The sequence below is a fragment of the Saccostrea cucullata genome, unplaced genomic scaffold (assembly GCF_032062105.1).
Source record: "Saccostrea cucullata isolate Sc308-1 unplaced genomic scaffold, CSIRO_AGI_Scuc_v1 ctg126, whole genome shotgun sequence".
Lineage (NCBI taxonomy): Eukaryota > Metazoa > Mollusca > Bivalvia > Ostreida > Ostreidae > Saccostrea > Saccostrea cuccullata.
In genome coordinates, this window is record NW_026928905.1 from 11,810 (window position 1) to 33,103 (window position 21,294).

The 21,294-nt window shown below is 33.8% G+C and overlaps 3 protein-coding genes across 3 annotated transcripts; 2 read left to right on the plus strand and 1 right to left on the minus strand.

The window, feature by feature from the left end:
- Positions 1–2,496, plus strand: LOC134279121 (LHFPL tetraspan subfamily member 6 protein-like). The gene is made up of 4 exons (XM_062761473.1): positions 1–370; positions 1,105–1,557; positions 1,950–2,108; positions 2,324–2,496. Exons 2-4 carry the CDS (start codon positions 1,113–1,115, stop codon positions 2,491–2,493), a joined length of 774 nt encoding a protein of 257 aa, XP_062617457.1. The 5' UTR covers positions 1–370; positions 1,105–1,112; the 3' UTR covers positions 2,494–2,496.
- Positions 2,497–6,552: 4,056 nt separating this feature from the next.
- Positions 6,553–7,964, plus strand: LOC134279122 (uncharacterized). Its single transcript, XM_062761474.1, has 3 exons — positions 6,553–7,041; positions 7,150–7,308; positions 7,535–7,964. The coding sequence occupies exons 1-3, from the start codon at positions 6,825–6,827 to the stop codon at positions 7,726–7,728; spliced, it is 570 nt and encodes a 189-aa protein (XP_062617458.1). The 5' UTR covers positions 6,553–6,824; the 3' UTR covers positions 7,729–7,964.
- A 747-nt stretch (positions 7,965–8,711) lies between these two features.
- LOC134279127 (mRNA-capping enzyme-like) lies at positions 8,712–21,102 on the minus strand. Its single transcript, XM_062761478.1, has 18 exons — positions 20,902–21,102; positions 20,168–20,266; positions 19,641–19,750; positions 19,371–19,477; positions 19,131–19,219; positions 18,847–18,922; positions 18,476–18,615; positions 16,250–16,338; positions 15,742–15,845; positions 15,313–15,414; positions 13,136–13,271; positions 12,633–12,704; positions 12,341–12,505; positions 12,017–12,088; positions 10,064–10,164; positions 9,905–9,971; positions 9,572–9,695; positions 8,712–9,127 (listed from the first exon to the last, which is right to left on the minus strand). The coding sequence occupies exons 2-18, from the start codon at positions 20,238–20,240 to the stop codon at positions 8,988–8,990; spliced, it is 1,767 nt and encodes a 588-aa protein (XP_062617462.1). The 5' UTR covers positions 20,241–20,266; positions 20,902–21,102; the 3' UTR covers positions 8,712–8,987.
- Between the last annotated feature and the right edge of the window lie 192 nt (positions 21,103–21,294).

Genomic DNA, 21,294 nt, shown 5'->3' on the forward strand with positions numbered 1-21,294 from the left:
ACCTGTATGTTATAGAATTATAGAATCTTAACTTTTGTTCGCGGGATATCAAGTTATAGAATTTACTATTTGTACTACTCTTTCACACAGTACAAAAGAATCCCTGTTTATTGAAAACTGAAAAGTTGAAGTATTGTATGTAAAAATTGGTTAGCCATGCGCGCTGTGATGTGGGGAACTGTTAATTTTAAAGGGGTATAGCGTAATTATATAATCAATGCAAACGTGAAATAAAATTTAAATCACATTCGATCAGTAAGGAGAAAAACACTTTATATGCGGTTTTATCATTTCGACACTTACGAAGAAGGTTTGGTTCCAGAAATCGTCAATACAAAATGAGGAAACAAAAGTGATATTTCATATTGAGGTAGGAAAAAATAATTATATATTACTTACTTTTGCTTGAAAAATGATGTGACGAAATATGATGATTTTTTTTCATATTTTCCCATTCGTATTTTACTTACTATGATAGTTTTTTAAAAACATGAAAAAGACATCAATTTTGAATAATTTTAAGTTTAATTATCAAAAGAACTTGTTAATGTTAAGAAAATGTTTTTTATGTAAGCATTGATGCATTTAAGATAAATTTGTTTGTTATGTAAATTTTTATTGGATCATTTAAACTATGCTGTTAAAAACACTTTATTCAAATATGCACATGCTAAAAAGATCAAATATTTGGAAAATATACTTCTTGTAAATTTTCCAAATATTTATTCTTTTTCATACTGTATTTTGTGGTAAAAAAGGGTACGTATATTTGTTTTCTTTTTAAAATTGAAATTAAAATTAACTTTTTCATAAGTGGAAATTGAATTTTAAAACATTCTTGAATAAAGAAAGAGGGTATGGTATGTGCGTGGTATTTTATTCAGATAAATCATAAAGTTATAATAAATAGATTGATATTTTCAATTTTCCGTTATTTACATAAAGTTATTATACAGGTTTTAATAATTTTATTCATTTTAAATAAAAATATTTAAAAATCTATGTCCATATGAACCTAATGAAATGATTAAGTTTAAAGTTGTTTATTAATTTGACATTACACAATAATAAATTTACTTAAAAAATATTGCTTTTAATTTTCAGATTTAAAGATGTCAAACAAGATCGGTGACCCAAACTTTTCTAATAATAAGAAACTCAACAAGATAAACTTTGTAACACCGTTCACCAAATCCTACCACCTAAACCATAAATGGGATCTTAAAAATGGTTACACCGTGCGGCCTCAAGAATCCTACTTAAAAAAAGACAACTTCTTGTACATAGACGATGATGTCAGTGAATATGATGACGAGGAACCTACAAAATCGTCAGACGGAAGGACGACGGACGATTTAGGTACATGTGTCACAGCTATCGGCATCATATGTGTCATTTTCCTGCCGGTTTGTGCTATTTTAGTCGCCGTTGGAGCGTCCACGCCGTATTGGTATGACACGGCGGGAACACACAGTATGGGCTTGTTTCAGAGGTGCGACCTGTCGACGTCAACATGTGAATACATTGATACCTATCTCTCAACCGCATCTTCATATAGTAAGTATTAAAAAAAGTTGTTGCTATTCTTTTCCAAAGCATTCAACGAATAATGTTAATGTACATGTTGGACTGTTTGATATTTGAGAAAGAAATTTTGGACATTAAACCGATCGGCAGGGGATGCTCACTCCTCCATGGCACCTGATCTACCTTTGATATTTCGGAGGTCCGGTTTGCTCCGCTCCTATTTTATAACGTTAAATGGACTTTCGAGCTCGAATACTGTTCATTATAGATCTGCAAAATATTTCAATAGTACTTTAATTTTATTAAACCAGTATCATTATATAGTGGGTACAATCTCCTATGGATATATAGTATATATAGTAAAATATTTTTTCAACGAAGAGAAACTCAAAAGATAACTAAAACCATTTAATATTTTGCAGTGGATTTTACTTGGAAATTAGTGACAGGTTTGGAACTATCAGGGGCCTGTCTTTTGTTGCTGGCTTCTCTATTTTCCTGCTGTTATCTGGCGTGTAAAGAAATTGACTTTTCCAAAACCAGCTATGGTATTCTCATCTCCATTATAATCATGCTAGGAGGTTAGTTTTCTATGTAAAGAAATATTGTTTATTCCTATTTTGCAAGGAAATGAAGTAATTTTCTTTTCGGAAAACGTACAAGTAGAATAGTAAGAAAGAAAGACTGTTGAAAGTATAACTTTGAAGTTACTATCACTAAATATTAAGAAAGGACAAGAGGTGCAGACAGTATAAAACTAATAAATATATTAAAGCATATCAATTTATATTTTCAGCGGGGTGTGCAGTTAGTGGCACAGTTTTGATGACGTCATATTACATCACCAATCTACAGACGTGGACATTGGATTGGTCATTTTACACAGCTGCTGTGGGGTCGGGCATTTCATTCCTTGTTTTCTGTCTCTATATTTTATATGTGTTTTTATTAACTTTTGCTGATTAAAATATTTACAACATTAGCGTGTTTTGATATCAAATGCTGTTCCTTCATGTTGTCATTTGCAACCATCACGCAGGTTGCTAATGAAATGAAGAATTCTTAAAAATGAAAAGTGCTTGCTATGACAAGATATAAATTTTAGTATACGAGTAAATCTATATGAAGAACAGAAAATACTATTTATATGTACGAAGTGCAAATCATCACGAAAGCTTTGTAGAAACACCTATTCCGTTACTGTCTTAAATCTATACACGGGAAATAAGGAACACAACACTTTTCTTTATAAATTTCTGAATTTAAAATCGTCAAACTAAAAAAAAATCGTTTTAAAGTAATTGAATGAATTATCTAGTTACCGGAATGTCAAAAAATCTTAAAGTGGACCAAAGTAACATGTTACGATTTCAGCACGTCTGTAGTGGTCTGAATTGAGGACAAATTCCTTGCTCCAAGCTTAATAAAGATATACATGTAATTAAGTCCACAGATAGGTGGTCTGGCGGTGTGCAGATTTAATGATACAGTCCTTGGCAGAAAGGAAACTTACGTTTTTTAATGATTCAAGGTTTTATTCATTATTAAATAAATGTATCAATTCCAAACCCAACATGACAGACCGATGTAAAGGTTTAATATCTTTCATGTTTTATCTGCGCTGGCAATCAAAATTAAAGTCTATGTATATTTCTAAAAGGTACTCTAGTGTTCTTACCTTTTAGAAACGGCAAAATGAAATAGGAATAGAAAAAGGGATTCAAATACGTTTGAGCGATAAAGTCTTACCAATTTAAAAAAAAAAATCACTGCATTTACATATTATACTAGTATAATTATGTTCCCCAAACGAAGTTGGGGAACATATTGTTTTTACTCTGTTTCTTATTATTATTATTTTTCTTCTTCCTGGGTACTTTTTTGTCCGGGAGTGATCTTGTAAACTACACATCCGACTTAGGTAAAATCTTTTAGGGTCAGTAGGCATGTTATGTAGATTTGCGGAACGAAGGTCATTTTGCGCGCACGTGCTTGCAAGAGCGTGCACGTGCAATACGTGAAATGACCGATTTAATTGATATTGCCGTAACTTTTCACATTTTTGATGAAATGCTTTGAAACTCATAATATAAGGATATATTAGTAGCATAGACAATATGACATGGTCAAAATAGCAAGATCTCACGCGCATGCACGTGCGCTTCGCTATGATTGGCTGAAACTAAAGTCTCAATATCTTTCTTGTTTATTGACGAAATCCTTTGAAATTTTTATCATAGTCATGCATTTGGATATCCTACAACAAGATATATAGCAATTGTCATGAAAACACGTGCATGCACGTGCGCTGCAATTTGATTGGCTTAAACTTTAAATAGCTATAACTCCCTTGATTTTCAACCAAACAGGATGGGGTTTGGAACAAAGATAGATATAATGGACCTCTACAAGACGGTATGGTCACCATGCACATGCATACACGTGCATGTACATGTGCTGCAATCTCATTGGCTGAAACTTTAAACAGCTATAACTCCCTTGGTTTTCAACCAAACGGGTGGGATTTAGAACATAGATAGATGCAATGGACTTCTATAAGAAGAAGTGGTCACCATGCTGATGTATGCACGTGCGTGCACGTAAAATGAGTAAAATCAAAATACACTTGAATTAGCGTATTTTTTAATACTTTTGGATTAAATACTTTAATATTTAGTATATTTAAATATATAGATTGTTAAAACAAGATGATATGGTCATTACGCACATGCATTCACATGCGCACGCGTGCAATGCTAAAATTTGAATGAACTTGGTACACTTCTGGGTAAACGTTGTTAAAGTCTCAAATACATAGAGTTTGTCTTATTTAATGAAGCTTACAGGGGATATGGCACCAAAAGGGAGTTGGGGAGCGTTTGGGGAACATCTGTAACGGTCCCCGTTACAATTAGCACTAGTTATTATTCTTATTCTTATTATTTTTCTTCCTGGGAAAATTTTGTCCGCGAGTGATCTTGTAAACTACACATCCGACTTAGGTGAAACCTTTTTAGGGTAAGAAGGCATGTTATGTAGATTTGCGGAATCAAGGTCATTTTGCGCGCACGTGCTTGCAAGAGCGCGCACGTGCAAAACTTCAAATGACCAATATATAATGGATATAACCGTAACTTCTCTATTTTGTGACGAAATGTTTTGAAACTTATAATGTAAGGATATATTAGTAGTATGCACAAGATGACATGGTCAAAATAGCAAGATCGCACGCGCATGCACGTGTGCTTCGCTCTGATTGGCTGAAACTAAAGTCTCAATATCTTTTTTGTTTTTTTATAAAATCATTTGAAATTTTGAACATAGTCATACATTAGGGAGATCTACAGCCTGTAATATAAGATTTTTCATGAAAGCATGTGCATGCACATGTGCTTGCAATAGCTCGCACGTGCAACACGAGAAATGTCCAATATAATTGATACAGACGTAACTATTAAAATTATTGATGAAATGCTTTGAAACTCATTTTATAAGTATATATTAGTAGTATGCACAAGATGACATGGTCAAAATAGCAAGATCGCACGCGCATGCACGTGTGCTTCGCTCTGATTGGCTGAAACTAAAGTCTCAATATCTTTCTTGTTTCTTGTCATAATCCTTTGAAATTTTGAACATAGACCTACATTATGAAGATCTACAGCATGATATATAAGAATTTTCATCAAAGCATGCGCATGACCGCGTCCTGAAATCTGATTGGCTGAAACTTTAAATGGCTATATCTACTTTGTTTTTTGACGAAATGCTTTGAAATTTAAAAATAGTCATGCATTAGGACATCCTACAATATGATATAGAAAAAAATAATGAAATCACGCGCATGCACGTGTGCTGCAATCTGATTGGCTTAAACTTTGAAATGGCTATAACTCCCTTGTTTTTCAACCAAACAGGATGGGATTTAGAATATAGATAGATGTAAGGGACTCCAACAAGAAGGTATGGTCATCATGCACGTGCACGCACGTGCGTGCATTTGGAGCGAGTGAAATGAAAAATACACTTGAAAGAGTGATTTTTCATACTTTTGGACTGAATGCTTTAATATATTGTATATAAAAATATGTAGATAGTGTAGACAAGATGATATGATCATAACGGACATGCATTCACATGCGCACGGGTGCAATGCTAAAATTTGAATATAATTGGTATCCTTCTGAGAAAACGTTGTTAAAGTAAAAATGCACAGAGTTTGTCTATTTAATGAAGCTTACAGGGAATATGGCACCAAAAAAGGAGTTGGGGAGCGTTTGGGGAACATCTGTAACGGTCCCCGTTACAATTAGCACTAGTTATGTTTGTGTTTCTTGTCCCGCCAATGTACCATTGTTTTCCCTAGCTAGAAGATGGAGAATCATATATGTTCGGTATTATGAAGGTCCATATAAGTTTTTGGATTTATCAGAGATAATTTGTGGGAACATCTGATTTTCATTAATTATACAATGATAAGAAATTTCACTTGACGATTCAGGATGATATGAAGAGACATATCATCCTCCATACACTATTTAGGAGAGGAAAAGGGGAGAAACAAATTTATTTCTTTCTAAGTTCGCATTTAGTAAAGCTTTTCTCATACGAAGAGTTCATTGTTGGTCTCAGTATTTATTCGTTAATTAACAATAAATGTTATTGAAGGGTTCAAACCATACAAGGGAACAAAACGAAATATAGTTGGTCATGTAAATGTGTATATAGGTATAAATGTTTCTGAGTAGAGATGCAATTTGTATGAAGAGAGGTTCCGGTAGGTAAAAATAAATATTTACACTGTTTAAGAGTACAGAATGGTATTATGACCGTTGTTAAAGCCCTTTGTAGTTTCGTTTGTTCTTTTGAGGACGAATTCGATCTCTATCATAAAAGATTTCTCTTATGATCTACATAGAGCATTGAGCGCTTCATCGCATCGCTGAATGCTAAAAGAAAGCCCCAAGAAAGAAATATAAATTGACGTAATGGTGAGATTTTCCCCTTTATTGAACATAATTGAATATTTTAGTGCCATTTAGGTAGAATTTTTAGGTACATTAAGACATTTGTTCATTTCCCGAAACATGGTAATGGTGACGCCAACAAATGATATATTCCATATTTGAGTCATGAAATAAATCAAGGATATAAGAAGGAAATATTGATAAATACAGACCAAGGAAAGTGATAATGTGACGTATGTTCTGTCATACCTGATCAAAGACTTTCAACGAATAAGCAGAAGTTGAATAAAAGTAACCAGTGTTTTCAAAGAGGACCATTGTGACGTCATAATGTTTGGAACCTATGACGTTCCACCTGGTGCACAGGTGCTTGGAATGTTATGTCCATTGTTTCTGACCATATCTTTAGTTTTGATTCTGGTTGGAATAGGACTACCATACTGGCTGATCTTCGGGGGAACCTCTTACGGAATTTTTCAGATTTGCACGTCATCAGTGACATCGTGTTCTTTTTCAGTTACAGAGCTCTCTTCTTCCCACCCAGACAGTAAGTTAAAGCAAAACCAAAATATTTATTAATATTTCATCTTTGATTTTCTTTTTAAGAATAAAGTCTTGATAGAAAACTCAAACTGTGTTTTATTTCCTTCTACAGGCGTGACGTTCTGGAACATCATGATCTCGTTGGCTGTGTTTGGGGGACTCTTTATGTTCCTTTCAGAAATCTTGATATTTATCTATCCTTGTAAAAAAGTGATAAGCCACAGTAAACTTGGTATCGGGGCCGTGGCTTGCTTCTTTTGCATTGTGGGAGGTGAGAAAACGCTTTAAACACCAAACTTCTGACTTTGTAAATTTAAAATAAAGAGATAAAAATATCGTGACATGAAAATATACACATACATGTAACGTCAAGTACTTGTGGATCAGGGAACTTGAATTTGAAAGAGGACGATATTCATTACTTTTGGAGATGGGAAGGTTTAAACAAAAAAAAAGAGTTTTAAAAAATTAATGACAAACATTTGATTTTTTTTCAGCGACATTAATCTTGGCAGTGGTTGGTTTAATGATTGGTGCAGCGAGTGTTTCCGTCACTGACGTCACTCACGTTTCCTTGGCAACCACAGACTATCTTGGCTGGTGTTTATACGTCTCTGGTTCCGGGGCAATCCTTGCTTTGTTTACAGGGATATTGTTTGCAATTCATTTATTCCTGGCTTGTTATTACTGAGAGGAAAAGGTCGTGAAGATGAAAATAAGAGAGTTTAATGCGTCTACCCTCACTTTAACCAGGTAGCACCTATGGACTGATACAACCTTGTTTGAGCAATAATTTATTGCTCTTTATATTAATCCTTTTTGATGTTTTATTCATGCAAGCATGTGCCAAATATTTATTGTGCTTTTTATTTTCATATTTAAATTCTTTGTACTTGAAAGCTGAATATGTCTGTAAGTTGTGTGCTTTTAAATAAAAGTCAACATTCACTACAAATGAATTCAGCATGACAGTTTTATTTTTGTTGTCAATGTAATGGCAAATTATTGTTATGCATCATATAACATTGCTTTTAAAGAGTTGTGATTACTCAATGCAATTAAATTCTGCATGTCATTGCTGTAATTTCAATAGTATTTTTTATTCATTATTTGGAATTGCTGTGGAAAATGATTTCAAAATGAAGAGCATGAATGTCTTCCAATCTCTGCATTCCATGGATTTTTTTTCTCTCTAATTTACACAGGGGTAATCAGTTCAAGATTCAGAGGATGGATATTATGGAGTGTTCACAAACAAAGTCTAGAAATGCATACATTATTCAACAGATTCAAGTTCATTTTGTACATTAAAGAAAATCATCTTAGATCTCATTTGCAAGAAATGCCCCCTGCTGTCACCAGAAACGGTTGTGTATTTAAGCTGTTTTGTCAAATTGTAACAGAGAGATTTTATTGCATTTTAAAAGTGTTGCTTTTTCACATCTATTTCTATATCTGCTAACCTTTTAAATATACATCCTGTTACTTTAAATAAAGGTACTGAAAAAAATCATTAATTTAATCCTACATTCAATACATGTATAAGGAAGAGAAATCAACAAGCTGAATTATTATTCTAGAACCTTTTTTTCCTTTTCAATACATATACCTCTATTCAATACATTTTAACTTTTAATTTTTTTTAACAAAGAGACAATTAAAACAAACACACACTAAGGATAAAACTGAAGCTTTTTTTAAGTAAGCACTGGAACTTACAATAACATTAGATGGCTGCATGAGATCACACTAGATTCTTGTTTGTCTACACAAAAAGAATGCCATAAATGAGCCTCCACTAAGAAAATCATTTTTTTTTATATCCATGGATGAATTCATACATCAAAAGATGAACATGTCACAAGTTTTGATCTTGGCACAGTTTCAATGATGATAAAATGATAGGGAAATGTTTAGGTTGATGTAGATGAAATTTGGTAGGTAGAGCTGTCAGCGTTTAGGTATTTTAGCTGGCGGTGGCATCAGGTCTTTATTTTGCTGTGGTCGGGGAGGAGGATTATAACGTTCATGTTCAGCCACATGAAATAAGATCTCCTTGGTTACAGGTGAACGAATACTCTCCCACACACCTACCAAAATCAAAACAAGCCAGATGAATAGAAAGATAAATGCTTTGATTCATAAAATATTGTTATTGCTGAATGCTGCTGCATGTATAAGTATTTATTTAATATCAAATTCAAACACTTGTGTTGCAATAAAAACTTATTTCCAGAGCTCAATTTCAATTTTTTTCAATTTTTTACATTAATAATAAAGTTAACATACAACATTAAGTTGGGATTTTTTTCAGAATTTGTGTTGGTAAGAAAACCAACAAAAATCTTGGCATTTCAGTTTCAAAACATTCCAAATTTAACCCTTATCATTTTAGTAACTCAAATTTGTGATCAGATTGCTTACAAGTAGATCTAACAATAAAAATTTTTGAAGTACAGGTAACATATCAATATTGCTGTTTATGCCGAGTCAGCAATATTTAAAATATTGATCAGCATAATCAATAAGCCAACCTTGAGCTGTGGCTATGCTGTTGGGGAATGATTTATCCGTTCTCTGCCTCATAAAGACCCAGTCCTTTCCATTGTAAGAACACTCTATAATTTTACCATCCAATTCCTTCAGCTCTTTTGTCACCTGTTTGAAGCAGTAATTAAATTTTAATCTCAGATACAGGTACAAATAACTCTGAATTTAAAACTGGACAAAATCCTTTTCCAGTGAGAAATGATGAGAAAAAAACATGGGCAAAGATAACCCTGTATATAGTATCATTTTTGCAAAATATGAGTTTTTGAAAGCACATTTATTTATCCATTTTTTTTTATCTGAGTTTCAGCCCTTACCTTCATCTGTGCCAATGGGGCTTGTTGATGTAACACATACAAGTAGCCCTTGGTGGTGGGTAACATTCTGTAAAAAGATGGAAATAACATAATGAGGACATGCATCACTGTCTCTGATGGTGTAAATCAGAGAAAGACCATAAATTTAATTCTACTCACCCCTCTCCACATTCCTTGACTATCTGAAGTTTAAAGTCAATGGAATTCATCTCTGGAGGTTTCCATTTCAGTACATTCATACATCTTCCAGGTTCATAAGGCTGAAGGAAAAGAAATACTCAAAGAATCTTATTTAAAAACTAGAACTGTCCAAACGGGACAAAATACCCCCCGCTGGGTTTTTCAGAAGTAAGTTTTTCCATAATAAAGATATGTATCAAACACGAATTATGAAATTTTTATTTCAGTGACTTGAACTTCCCCAAATAACCTTGGGTCAAGGTCATGACACACCCTTGGGTCATGGGCAATCTTTCAGTGAAATGAGAACCTACCAAGTTTATCCATTTAAAGATAACCGGATTGAATTAAAATTTTTATTTCAGTGACCTTGAACTTCCCCAAATAACCTTGGGTCAAGGTCATGACACATCCTTGGGTCATGGGCAATCTTTCAGTGAAATGAGAACCTACCAAGTTTATCCATAAGAAAGATAAGGACCGGACTTGAATTATGAAATTTTTCTTCCAGTGACCTTGAACTTCCCCAGATGACCTTGGTCAAGGTCATGACACACCCTTAGGTCATGGGCAATCTTTATGTGAAATGAGAACCTACCAAGTTTATCCGTAAGAAAGATATGGACCGGACACGAATTATGAAATTTTTTCTATCAGTGACCTTGAACTTCTCCAAATGACCTTGGGTCAAGGTCATGACACACTCTTGGGTCATGGGCAATCTTTGTGTGAAATGAGAACCTACCAAGTTTATCCCTAAGAAAGATATGGACCGGACACGAATTATGATATTTTTCTTCCAGTGACCTTGAACTTCCCCAAATGACCTCAGGTCAAGGTCATGACACATCCTTGGGTCATGGGCAATCTTTGTTTGAAATGAGAACCTACCAAGTTTATCCATAAAAGATATGTATCAAACATGATTTATGAAAATTTTCTTCCAGTGACCTTGAACTTTCCCAAATGACCTTGGATAACAAGACACACCCTTGGGTCATGGGCAATCTTTGTGTGAAATGAGAACCTACCAAGTTTATCCATAAGAAAGATATGGAACACGAATTATGAAATTTTTCTTTCAGTGACCTTGAACTTCCCCAAATGACCTTGGGTCAAGGTCATGACACACCCTTAGGTCATGAGCAATCTTAGTGTGGAGTAGTAGATTCTAATGTCCCTCTGTAAGAAAGAAATGGACCGGACACGATTGCACAGACAGACGGACAGACGGACAAGGTGATTCCTATATACCCCCCCCCCAAACTTCATTTGCGGGGGGTATAACTATTTTAAAAATCTTCAATTTGTCCTTAAAAATGGGTATTTTATTTTTAGAGATAAAAAATTTTAGCGATTTTAAAATACTCACTAAAGAAGCTATTACAAATAGAACGCAATTACTTTTTAGCGACATTCAATTTTAGCGATCTCAACACCCTCGCTAATAATGCCAAATTTAAATCCTTGCTAAAAATTCTGCTTATGCGGTATTATTTCAGTGAATTACAATCTTCTTTGATTTCAAAAGGTGGTATATCTCATTTTTTTCCTTGCAACGTAAAGTCTTGTAAATTAGCAACTAAATGTCAATGAATTTTTAAGACAGTCAGATCTGATATTAATATCAGATTTGAAATTTAATCAGTAAGTAATGTTGAGAGTGGCTAGTGGGATTCTCTTACAATTTAAGCATATTTGTTAACAATGAAGATTGAAAACAGAGCTTATAGATGTGAGCAAAAGTCTGCTGTATTCTCCATTTGTACCCACTGATTCAAAAAGGCTTTCGTTTTTTTTTTTTAAATAATATGTATCTTAATATTTAGAAAATTTTTGTGCACATCTGTAATTAAGAAATATAACTTCTACTGATTCAGATATAGTTTTTGCTTGCAAACCCTATAGTTAAACATTGATACATGTACTTACATCTGGCACTGGTTGAAAAATAAGACCATCCACTTCATGACTCACTTGACTGGCAAAACTGCCATCTAAAATCTAAAATATTATAGTTGTTTTAAAATTGACACTATTTTCATCTTGCAATTATCCAATTTAACTCTCTTCTGAAAATTTTTTGTGAAAAAAAAAGTACTTATTCATATTTGTTGGAGGAACATAATAAATAGATAGGGTTTTTTTGTCATTTCTTTACCACAAAAAATTTGAGAAAAAGAAAGAAATTATCTGTGTTCACACTCAAGCCCTGTCCCAAATCATCACACAAACTCTCCCCCCAAAAGTACTCACTTTCCTACAGACGGAAACGTCCCAGAAAGGTTTGATCCTGACACTGAATGGTTCCTTGGTCTTGTCAAACAAGCCCTGTGTGATCGCGGCATGTCTAGCTCCTATAATCTCTTTCTCTATACAAACCAAGCGGGTGTTAAAGTCAACTTTACCCACCTCTTTTCCCTGTTAAAAAAAGGAATTTCCCCATCAACTAGGGTTTACATGTACAGGGTACTACAAAATTCTTACACTTGGAAAATAATTGTAGCCGTATTTAATGCATATGTACATGTACTTGTAAATAACTAACCTCAAACCTAACAATGTCGTATACCAGATACCGGGGGACTGTTTTGCCTTCTACCACATCTAGAATCATCTCCTGAAATAAATAAATATTGTTCAGAAGTGGAGGAACAAAAAATTAACTTTCTAAACTGCTTTGAATCTAGACTCTCATGTTATATACAAGTATTATAAGGAATAATATCTAAATGGGGTAAAGATTTGGATGGTTAATACTGAGCAAGTTTAATATTTTGCAAATTCAATATTCCTGTCCAAGCTTATTTATCTGTCAAAAACTTTTAATACATGTACATTAACCATTCAAGATACAGTTAACTTATAGATATATCAATACATGAGTATACATGTATATCAGACTGAGATTGTAATCAATTCATCTGATAAATATAAATTCCCTCAAAAGCTAAATCTGGAACAAGTAAGCAGACAATAGTACATGCAGTACTGTTTTGTTTAGAAACAAATATTACTCTATGGGGATGAATTCTTAAATGTTCCGTTTACCCCATCCAGCAGTGTGTCTCGTAGATGTGCACCGAGTTCTTTCCTCCGTCTGAAGTTCAGTCCAGGGATGTGAAATACCGTGTTATCTCGGTCAATCATGTAAACTTCATTTGGACCATCTACCAGTGTCATGTACCTTAAATAGAATTCATAAAAATGATTTTTATACCTGACAATGAGCAATAAATAGCTTATGTATTTCACAAATGTTAAACAAAATCTGTCAGAAATCACACTTGTAAGAAAGATTTATAATCAAATGGAAAGATTTTTTGGAAATACATAATATATTCTGTAATATATACATTTGTGGTATCTCTCCATTATATAAACATACAGAAAGAAAATATCTTCAATTCTGTATGAAGTTTGTCAGAGGTCAGAGGTCAATACGTGACCTAATCACACGGCGCAATAATATCTACCGGTACATAAATTATAAAATGACCTGCTCTACTTGCTTTTCGTGTATAAAAATGAATAAAATAAGCAAGTAAAATGATAATTATTTTATTTTAAATGTAAACAAGTATTTCATACAGTTTTTGGCTACCGATTCAACCTGTGTACATAGAGAAAACTAGGAGCCTAGCGTTTGTACATTTTTCTTCACTTTTGTCAGCTGCACAGTCTCTAACGTTCATCCTTATTTTTTGGATAGACCTTTGGTTAAATTTTCATGATAAACTTTTATTTTATCTTTAAATTTTACTCACGATAAATGTGTAAATCTGTTGGAAAATATCTTTGCAATGAACAGCTGGCAAACACCTCGGTGTTTTCGTAGTTCAATATAAAGCTGTCGCCAGTGTCTCCGTGTTCATCAGTGTTTTACGATAAGTATGCCTTTAGTTACTGAAACCGTGGAATATTTTTGATTAAATTGCAAATTAACTGGCTCGGACAAGTGTCTCAGTCCATCGGATCCATCCATCCCTTTCCAGCAACCGAAATTCCTCCAACTTTTTATCGTCAAACTTCGGACGTGTTTCTTGTGTCTTTTCAGCGTCGATTATCATTTTCACAAATAAAATATTCCCAGACAACAATCTGTTCACTATTACTGATCACAAGTAGCCTTTCACAAAATATTCCTTTCGAAATAGATTCCTTAGCCTAATGAATTTGAAGCGTAACCGCCATGCAAGCCGATTTACACCTTGCGTCATTTTTCAAAATCTACGACGGACGGTTAGTGCAATAATTTAAATTCGAAAATATTCAATTGTCTGTCTCAAATGTATATATAAGTAATAAATAACAAGTTTATTCGGTACGTGATCAAATCTTCTGAGAAGGTCTTCGGCCTTCACAGGATTTGATCACGTGACCGACCCACTTCAATTCCCATTGAAGTTTATAAACTTGTTATTTATTTCTTAAATAAATATGTAGGACTCCAGAGTGCGATGGTCACGCCAAAGTCCAATGGTCTGCGCCAAACCCCGATGGTTTGACATGCCAAACCCCGATGATGCTGAAAACAATTAACGTTTATGACGTCATAGTACTAAATCGTCAAACTAAAATGCAGCACCAAGCCAAGGTTTTAAATAAGTATTAATAATTATCATTATGCGAAAACTATAGCCCTTATATCTCAGATAGGTGCGAAACTAACCTTAATCACTCTAAAAGTGTGTAGGCCTAACAACTATAATAGATATCTAGATATCTTGTGATAGGACATACTGATAACACGACAATTTTGCAAGGACTAACCCTAAATCAAAACGACTTAAAAGGACTAACCCTAATCATTCGAATGGTGTGCAGGGATTAATCCTAATATCTCTGAAACATGTAAGCAATGTGCAAAAGAAATAAAAGATTTCTATGCAAAGATAAATTTGGAAATGATGGCATTTGAATGCAGGAAAACGCCGTCAAGGATCGACATCGAATTATTGTGACGTCATAAATGTCGATTTTTTTCTCCACACCATTGGACTTTGGCGTGTCAGACCATCGCACTTAGGTCAGCGTGTCTCAAAGGAAACTAGCCATCGGAATTTGGCGAAAGTACCGAAAACAAACCATCGGGGTTTGGCGCAGACCATGACTTTGGCATCACCATCAGACCTTGGCCTCTTACAAATATAAACAGAAAAACAAAAACTCTTATGCCACCTTTCTGCCGTTTTCAGACATTGAAACATTAGACAATGCCAGATTACCTCGTTCCGTCTGCCTTCCAGCTGACCTTGTACGGCTTCTGTTTCAGAAAATTCAGATTATTGATATCCATGGAAACAGGCTGAGAGCCTGGAAAGCCAGATCTAGGAAGAGAATTTTCATGACCATTCATAACTTTGAAAAAAATTATTTTGCTCCCAAAATTCATAAATATATTTTGCAAAGAAATTTACATTTTAATCGAATAAATGCAATTTTTAATTCATTGATTTGGTTCAGTTCCCCAATTTAGATTTCCAACTAATTTTTTTTCAACTTTCTTTCCATAAACCATTTATAAGGTAGTAAGATGCCATGAAACAAATCATACATGTATTTACAAAGACAAGAGTATTCACATGGATGTGAAATCTGTAAAATTCTTCTATCCATGCCGTATGAAATTGAATATGATCTTGTAATTGCCTTACTTTTTCCATTCACACATGTGCTGTACTTTCCTCTGAATTTCTGACAGTTTTGGTTGAAGTGTTAGTTGACTCACTCCCTTGACACCAGTCATAAACTTGGCATCCTACAACATAAGGATGTTTTGTCATAATATAAATTGCAAAAACTGATCAGCAAGGGATACCTTATTACTTATATTTACATTTGTGACTGATTTATTTAAAATAGTCAGGCACTGAAGTTTAAAATCCATAAGAGATTTACATTTTTTCAAAACTCAACGGTATAATTTGAATGCGTTGAGCACGTCGATCAATTATGACATCACTATGAATTTATGTAGATCGCTTATGACTAAACAATCAATTTATGGTCACATGACGAACGTGTTTTACCGAGATGTAAAAATGCCTTGTTCAAATAGTGTTATATAAGGGCAACCATTTGCAAATGTAAATATTTGTTATTAAGTTAATTTGTATACAATGTTACCAATGTGTTTTCACAATAATTTCACGTTCGACAGACCTTTTTATGAAACTCCTTTTTTCTGTTCTGCTGAGGTTCACCATTTGTGTGTGATAAAGATCTCCCATCATCATCTACTGTTTCTTCCTCTGTATTAAATTTTTTTAAACATAGGTAATCAGAGATTACAGAGCTCACCTCAATGTTGTCTTTAAGTACGGCAAAGTCACACAATTAACCAGCAAAAAGTGTACATCCAAAAATGCAAAATTTATGCAATTTTGATTTTATACTTTGGAATAGACCTATATAAAAACTTCAAACTAGTTCTCCATCATGAAAACGTAATTAAAATCCAGCATCTGAAGCAAGTTTGAGAGTTTTCATCCCTTGATGCATCATTTGTGCAAGTTTGGCTTATATAAGCCTTATAGTTTCTTGGTAATAGACCTGCATCCATAACTTTTACGAGGTGTCCATTATCTGGAAAATGTATGTCAAATTCAGCATCTGAAGCAAGTCCATTAGTGTGCATCCTAAGATGTACCATCCATGCAAGTTTGGTCATTATAGTGCTCATAGTAATGAGACCTGCATAAAAAACATAAACCTGTTCACTCATGCGGAAAATGTAGGTAAGATTCAGCATCCGAAGCAAGTCTGGTACTATGCATCCTAAGATGTACCATCCATGCAAGTTTGGTCATTATAGGGCTCATAGTAACTTGGAAATGAAACCTGCACCCAAAACTTTAACCTGTTCACTCAACCAGAAAATGTAGGTCAGATTCAGCATCAGAAGCAAGTCTGGTAGTATGCATCCTTAGATTTATTATCCATGCAAGTTTGGTCACTATAGTGCTCATAGTTACTTGGAAATGAGACCTGCACCAAAAACATAAACCTGTTCACTCATGCGAAAAATGTAGGTAAGATTCAGCATCTGAAGCAAGCCTGGGGCCCACTCGATTGGGAATAATTAAATTTTCACCTTATGTGTTTTTATACTGTATGCATTTACGAAATATAAATATTCCCTGCTAAATTCTTTGTTTCCATGGGTCCACTCGATTGGGACCCTTCTTATTCCAGAATTATAACCATTCTGTCTGCTCGATTGGTTTGGTAGGGTAGACATAGAAGGCCTTCTCAGCCTTCCACGTCAGAGATGGAAGGATAGCTGAAGGATAGCATTCTAATATGGCGTCAAGCAGTTTGGTGAAAACGGGGGATTTTTATTATTGTAAATAAACCTAACTTAAAACAAAATACAGTTGCAAAATGTATTTTTATCATGTATGAAGGGTACGTCTGTTAAGAAGCATTTTTTCTGTTATGTAATTGCAGTAAAATCAACCATTGAACACAGTTTCATAATATGGGGTGCAGATTTGAGCCATAAATAGGACCCTGATTTGACCATGATTGTTTTATTTTTTTTACATGCTCTTTAATATTCTTCTGTCTCAGACACTTGATGTTTTAAATCTTTCTTTAAATAAATAAAAAAAAAATTCCCAATACTACTATATTAAATTAATTTTTCCACTCTTAATTATCTCAAGTTTCCCTTTCGAACTAACATTTAACATGCTTTACAAAAACCGGATTCAAATTCTTGAAATTCAACAACTGCAGTAATTCAAAACATCGCAGATAATATTCCATCCTATTCAATATCCTTCTGAACACTTGATTTAGACATACATATTCCAACCCTTCCAACATTCCCCTTTGCTTCTAGAAGGGTCCCAATCGAGTGGGCCCCTGGTAGTGTGCATCCTAAGATGTACCATCCATGCAAGTTTGGTCAACATAGGGCTCATAGTTACTCGGAAATGAGACCTACACCAAAAACTGCACCAAAAAAGTTAACCTGCTCCAAAAACATTAACCTGGTTATTCCTTTGCTGAAATTGCAGCATCTGAAACTTTGACTGGTACAATGAAACACATAGAAACATCTTCCATGCATGTCTAATCAACATAGGACATAGAAGTACTTAAAAAGAAAACTGCTCCAAAAAACTTAACCTTAACCCGGGACGCCGACGCCGACACCGACGCCGACGCCGAGGGTATTACATAAGCTCCCCCAACTTCGTTGAGGTGAGCTAAAAAATGAACTGTTGTATTAATTAAGACAAAGCACATTTGTCTTTGGAACTTGCTGAAAAAATACCTATCATAAACAATTTTTCCAAATTCTTCAGTATAGTTTGTCAGTTATGTGATTATGCACACTCATCTTAACCCCCCCCCCCCCCTCCTTGTCCCCCAACTTACCATCACACCAGTCTGGCAGAGCTGGTGCTGGAAATGTGTTCTCTACCTCGTCATATCGCCGGAATAACTCTTGTAGATAATCCTGTTTGTAGATACCTGGAGGCCTTGCGCTGGCAAAACACTGGATAGCAGCCTCCACTCTGAAAAAATCAGACAAACTTTATCATCCGTTTATAATTTTTTTTCTTGATACATGGAAATCACAAGAACTGATGAAATACATGACATTCTTTCAAACTGAAACTCGAGAAGGGAGTGTAGCATCTTCAATTTATCAGATTCGGGGCTTTGTGGAATCTTTCAGTACCATAAAAATATTTCTTAACATTTAAAGATGTTTCTTTCCTAATCTCCGTCAATACGTGTCTTACCCCCAGGACAGCTGTTCCACAAGATATGATACAATAAGGAATCCTGTCCTGTTGAAGCCATGTGTACAGTGAACACCTACAAAACCACAAATTAAAATTAAAATTGCATGGTTAAGAAAGTACTGGGATATAAATAACTTGCAAAACTTCTGTAAATTTTTCAACACATTTAACCATGTGCCCCATTGGTCTGAGTGACTTAAGTAACCTAATGCCCTGCTCTCACACCCCTATCCAAGAAAAATTCAGTAAATAAAGGTAACAAAAAGCAATTATGACCATACCTATGATTTCCAAAGGTTTCTGACTGATAAACTTTGCACACAGCTGGATGAATGCTTGTGTCTGATCCTCTGAAGGAGTTTCGCCATGCCTATAATAGAAAAAAAAACTTGAACTTGATTCATTTGTACACAGTAATGCTCTACATAAAAGCAAAGTGCTCCAGTGTATTGCGAAAATAATACTTCAAAAATATACGAGTAGTTGGGAGAAAAAAAACCCCAAATCTTATTGTGTCCTACCCTCTGCACTGCAGTTTGACATATCTGCATTCATACTTTTCCTCTATCTCTTTACTGTTGTAAAATCTTGTGGTATTGGTCAGATCAACCAGCAATCCCATTTTTACCTACAAAAAACCATGGAATGCATGAAAATTATTCAATCAAACTTTAAAAACTACATATAACTGCTTATCTTTTGAAACAAAATCTTTATGAATATCCTTCAAAAATAATTTTCACAGCAGTTGGATACATGTTGCATGGCGTGAAGAATCATTGACTGTTTACTTTCATAGTTTTCAAGGATCCAAAGAGGAGGTCTAGGTTGAAGACACTGTATTCTGGTATCATGTCATTATAACGATCATCCAGTGGAGTCTTAAAAGGCAGGAACTTATCTGTCAATTTACAAAAAACAATAAACTCCAAGGTAATTAAATTGATTCATCTGAAAATAGATAATTTTAATAAAACAGTTCAAGAATATTGTTCACTAAAAGACATTGCTGGTTTCCGAGTTTTCCAAAAAAATGTAAGTTGTAATTTTTTAACGAATATAGGAAAGTATATTGGCATTTGTGACGTGTGAAAGTGAAGCTCATGGAATTAATGCATACATATTGTACTTGAAACATTGTGAATAAAAAAAAATCTTTTGGATACAATGCCATGAAAAAACACAATTTAGTTTCAAAAGAAATAAGAAATATACTTTAAAAAAATCAAATTTAGGCTATTTTTTAGCATACTGCCAAAATGCTATTTGACAGATACATGTATATATATACAAAGACTGGCTGTGGTGTGCTATTTACCCTTGATAAGCTTTCCTTTCCGAGGACAATTAATCCATCTTGGGGGTGGACCCAATTTCTTATTTCTATTCATAGTGGAAATTAGTTCACTGCATGCCTCTGAAATAAATCAATAGCACATATAAAATACATTGTATGTTCAATCAGAACAAACTACTACATTATTTTAAGGAATGAACTTCTGAGAATCACCAACATGTTGAAATAATGACTATCATGTATATTCAATTGACAAATCTTTAACATTAACCAGTCTGTGACTGATAATCATTTTTTTCAAAGTGGACACAATTCTTGATATATGTCCAAGAAATCACAGTTTTATTGTGTACATTAAATAACATTCATATTTACACCATATGTTTAGCTATATTCTTAGTCTGCTGTTGTTTTTAGCTAGATTCTGAACTTATTTTTGTGTTGTTGTTTTCTTTTTTTAATGTTTTAGACAATGACTTTCATAAATGTTCTTTGATGGTATAATACACAGGCTTTTTCATTCAATCATTGCAACATAATGTAGCTTAACTTTTCTTCATTACAAAAAGCTTTATTATGGAAAGACTAAGTAAAGCGTCGTGTAAGTATATTTGTGGCCTTTTCTCATTTTATAAATTTTTGATTTAAATGATCTTAATTTTGCATTGGTTTTATTTTCTGAAAAAAAGTTCCATGTAAACAGTAAATGTAAACAGTAAAGGTGATTTAAAACAAAATAAATCCAAGGCACTCACGAAGTAAAATACAATCTGCAGCTTAAAAACGTGGATTTAGAGTTCCTTGTACTTTGTGTTTATTAATTTTCATAATCAAAACATTATGTCAGTGTAATAAAATAGAACAACGTCCAAAGGTTTTCACAAATTTAGCAGAAAACAAAACTGCTAAATTCACAGAATTTTCCCGTTCTCCATCTTGTTTTAAAACTAGCCCTTTCATATGATATTTCGTAGGGATTCCGTATTTTAAAATTAAACTTATTCAAGCCAATTAATTGAAATTTCTCTCATATTTAAACAATATTTTATATAATTGATACAATATTTGTATATATAAGTTTAGACTTTACATCAACTTTTTGGATTGTGGTGTTATCCGAATTTACTTTTGTACAAGCTGACTACTAA

Coding starts and splice junctions, on each gene's coding strand:
- LOC134279122 (XM_062761474.1), top strand. CDS start 6,825: ATGTTTGGAACCTATGACGTTCCACCTGGTGCACAGGTGCTTGGAATG. Junction 7,042..7,149: donor CTCTTCTTCCCACCCAGACA/GTAAGTTAAAGC, acceptor TTCCTTCTACAG/GCGTGACGTTCTGGAACATC. Junction 7,309..7,534: donor CTTCTTTTGCATTGTGGGAG/GTGAGAAAACGC, acceptor ATTTTTTTTCAG/CGACATTAATCTTGGCAGTG.
- LOC134279127 (XM_062761478.1), bottom strand. CDS start 20,240: ATGAATAGAAATAAGAAATTGGGTCCACCCCCAAGATGGATTAATTGT. Junction 19,478..19,640: donor GATCCTTGAAAACTATGAAA/GTAAACAGTCAA, acceptor GGTTTTTTGTAG/GTAAAAATGGGATTGCTGGT. Junction 15,846..16,249: donor AAAAGGAGTTTCATAAAAAG/GTCTGTCGAACG, acceptor CTTATGTTGTAG/GATGCCAAGTTTATGACTGG.
- LOC134279121 (XM_062761473.1), top strand. CDS start 1,113: ATGTCAAACAAGATCGGTGACCCAAACTTTTCTAATAATAAGAAACTC. Junction 1,558..1,949: donor CTCAACCGCATCTTCATATA/GTAAGTATTAAA, acceptor AATATTTTGCAG/TGGATTTTACTTGGAAATTA. Junction 2,109..2,323: donor CATTATAATCATGCTAGGAG/GTTAGTTTTCTA, acceptor TTATATTTTCAG/CGGGGTGTGCAGTTAGTGGC.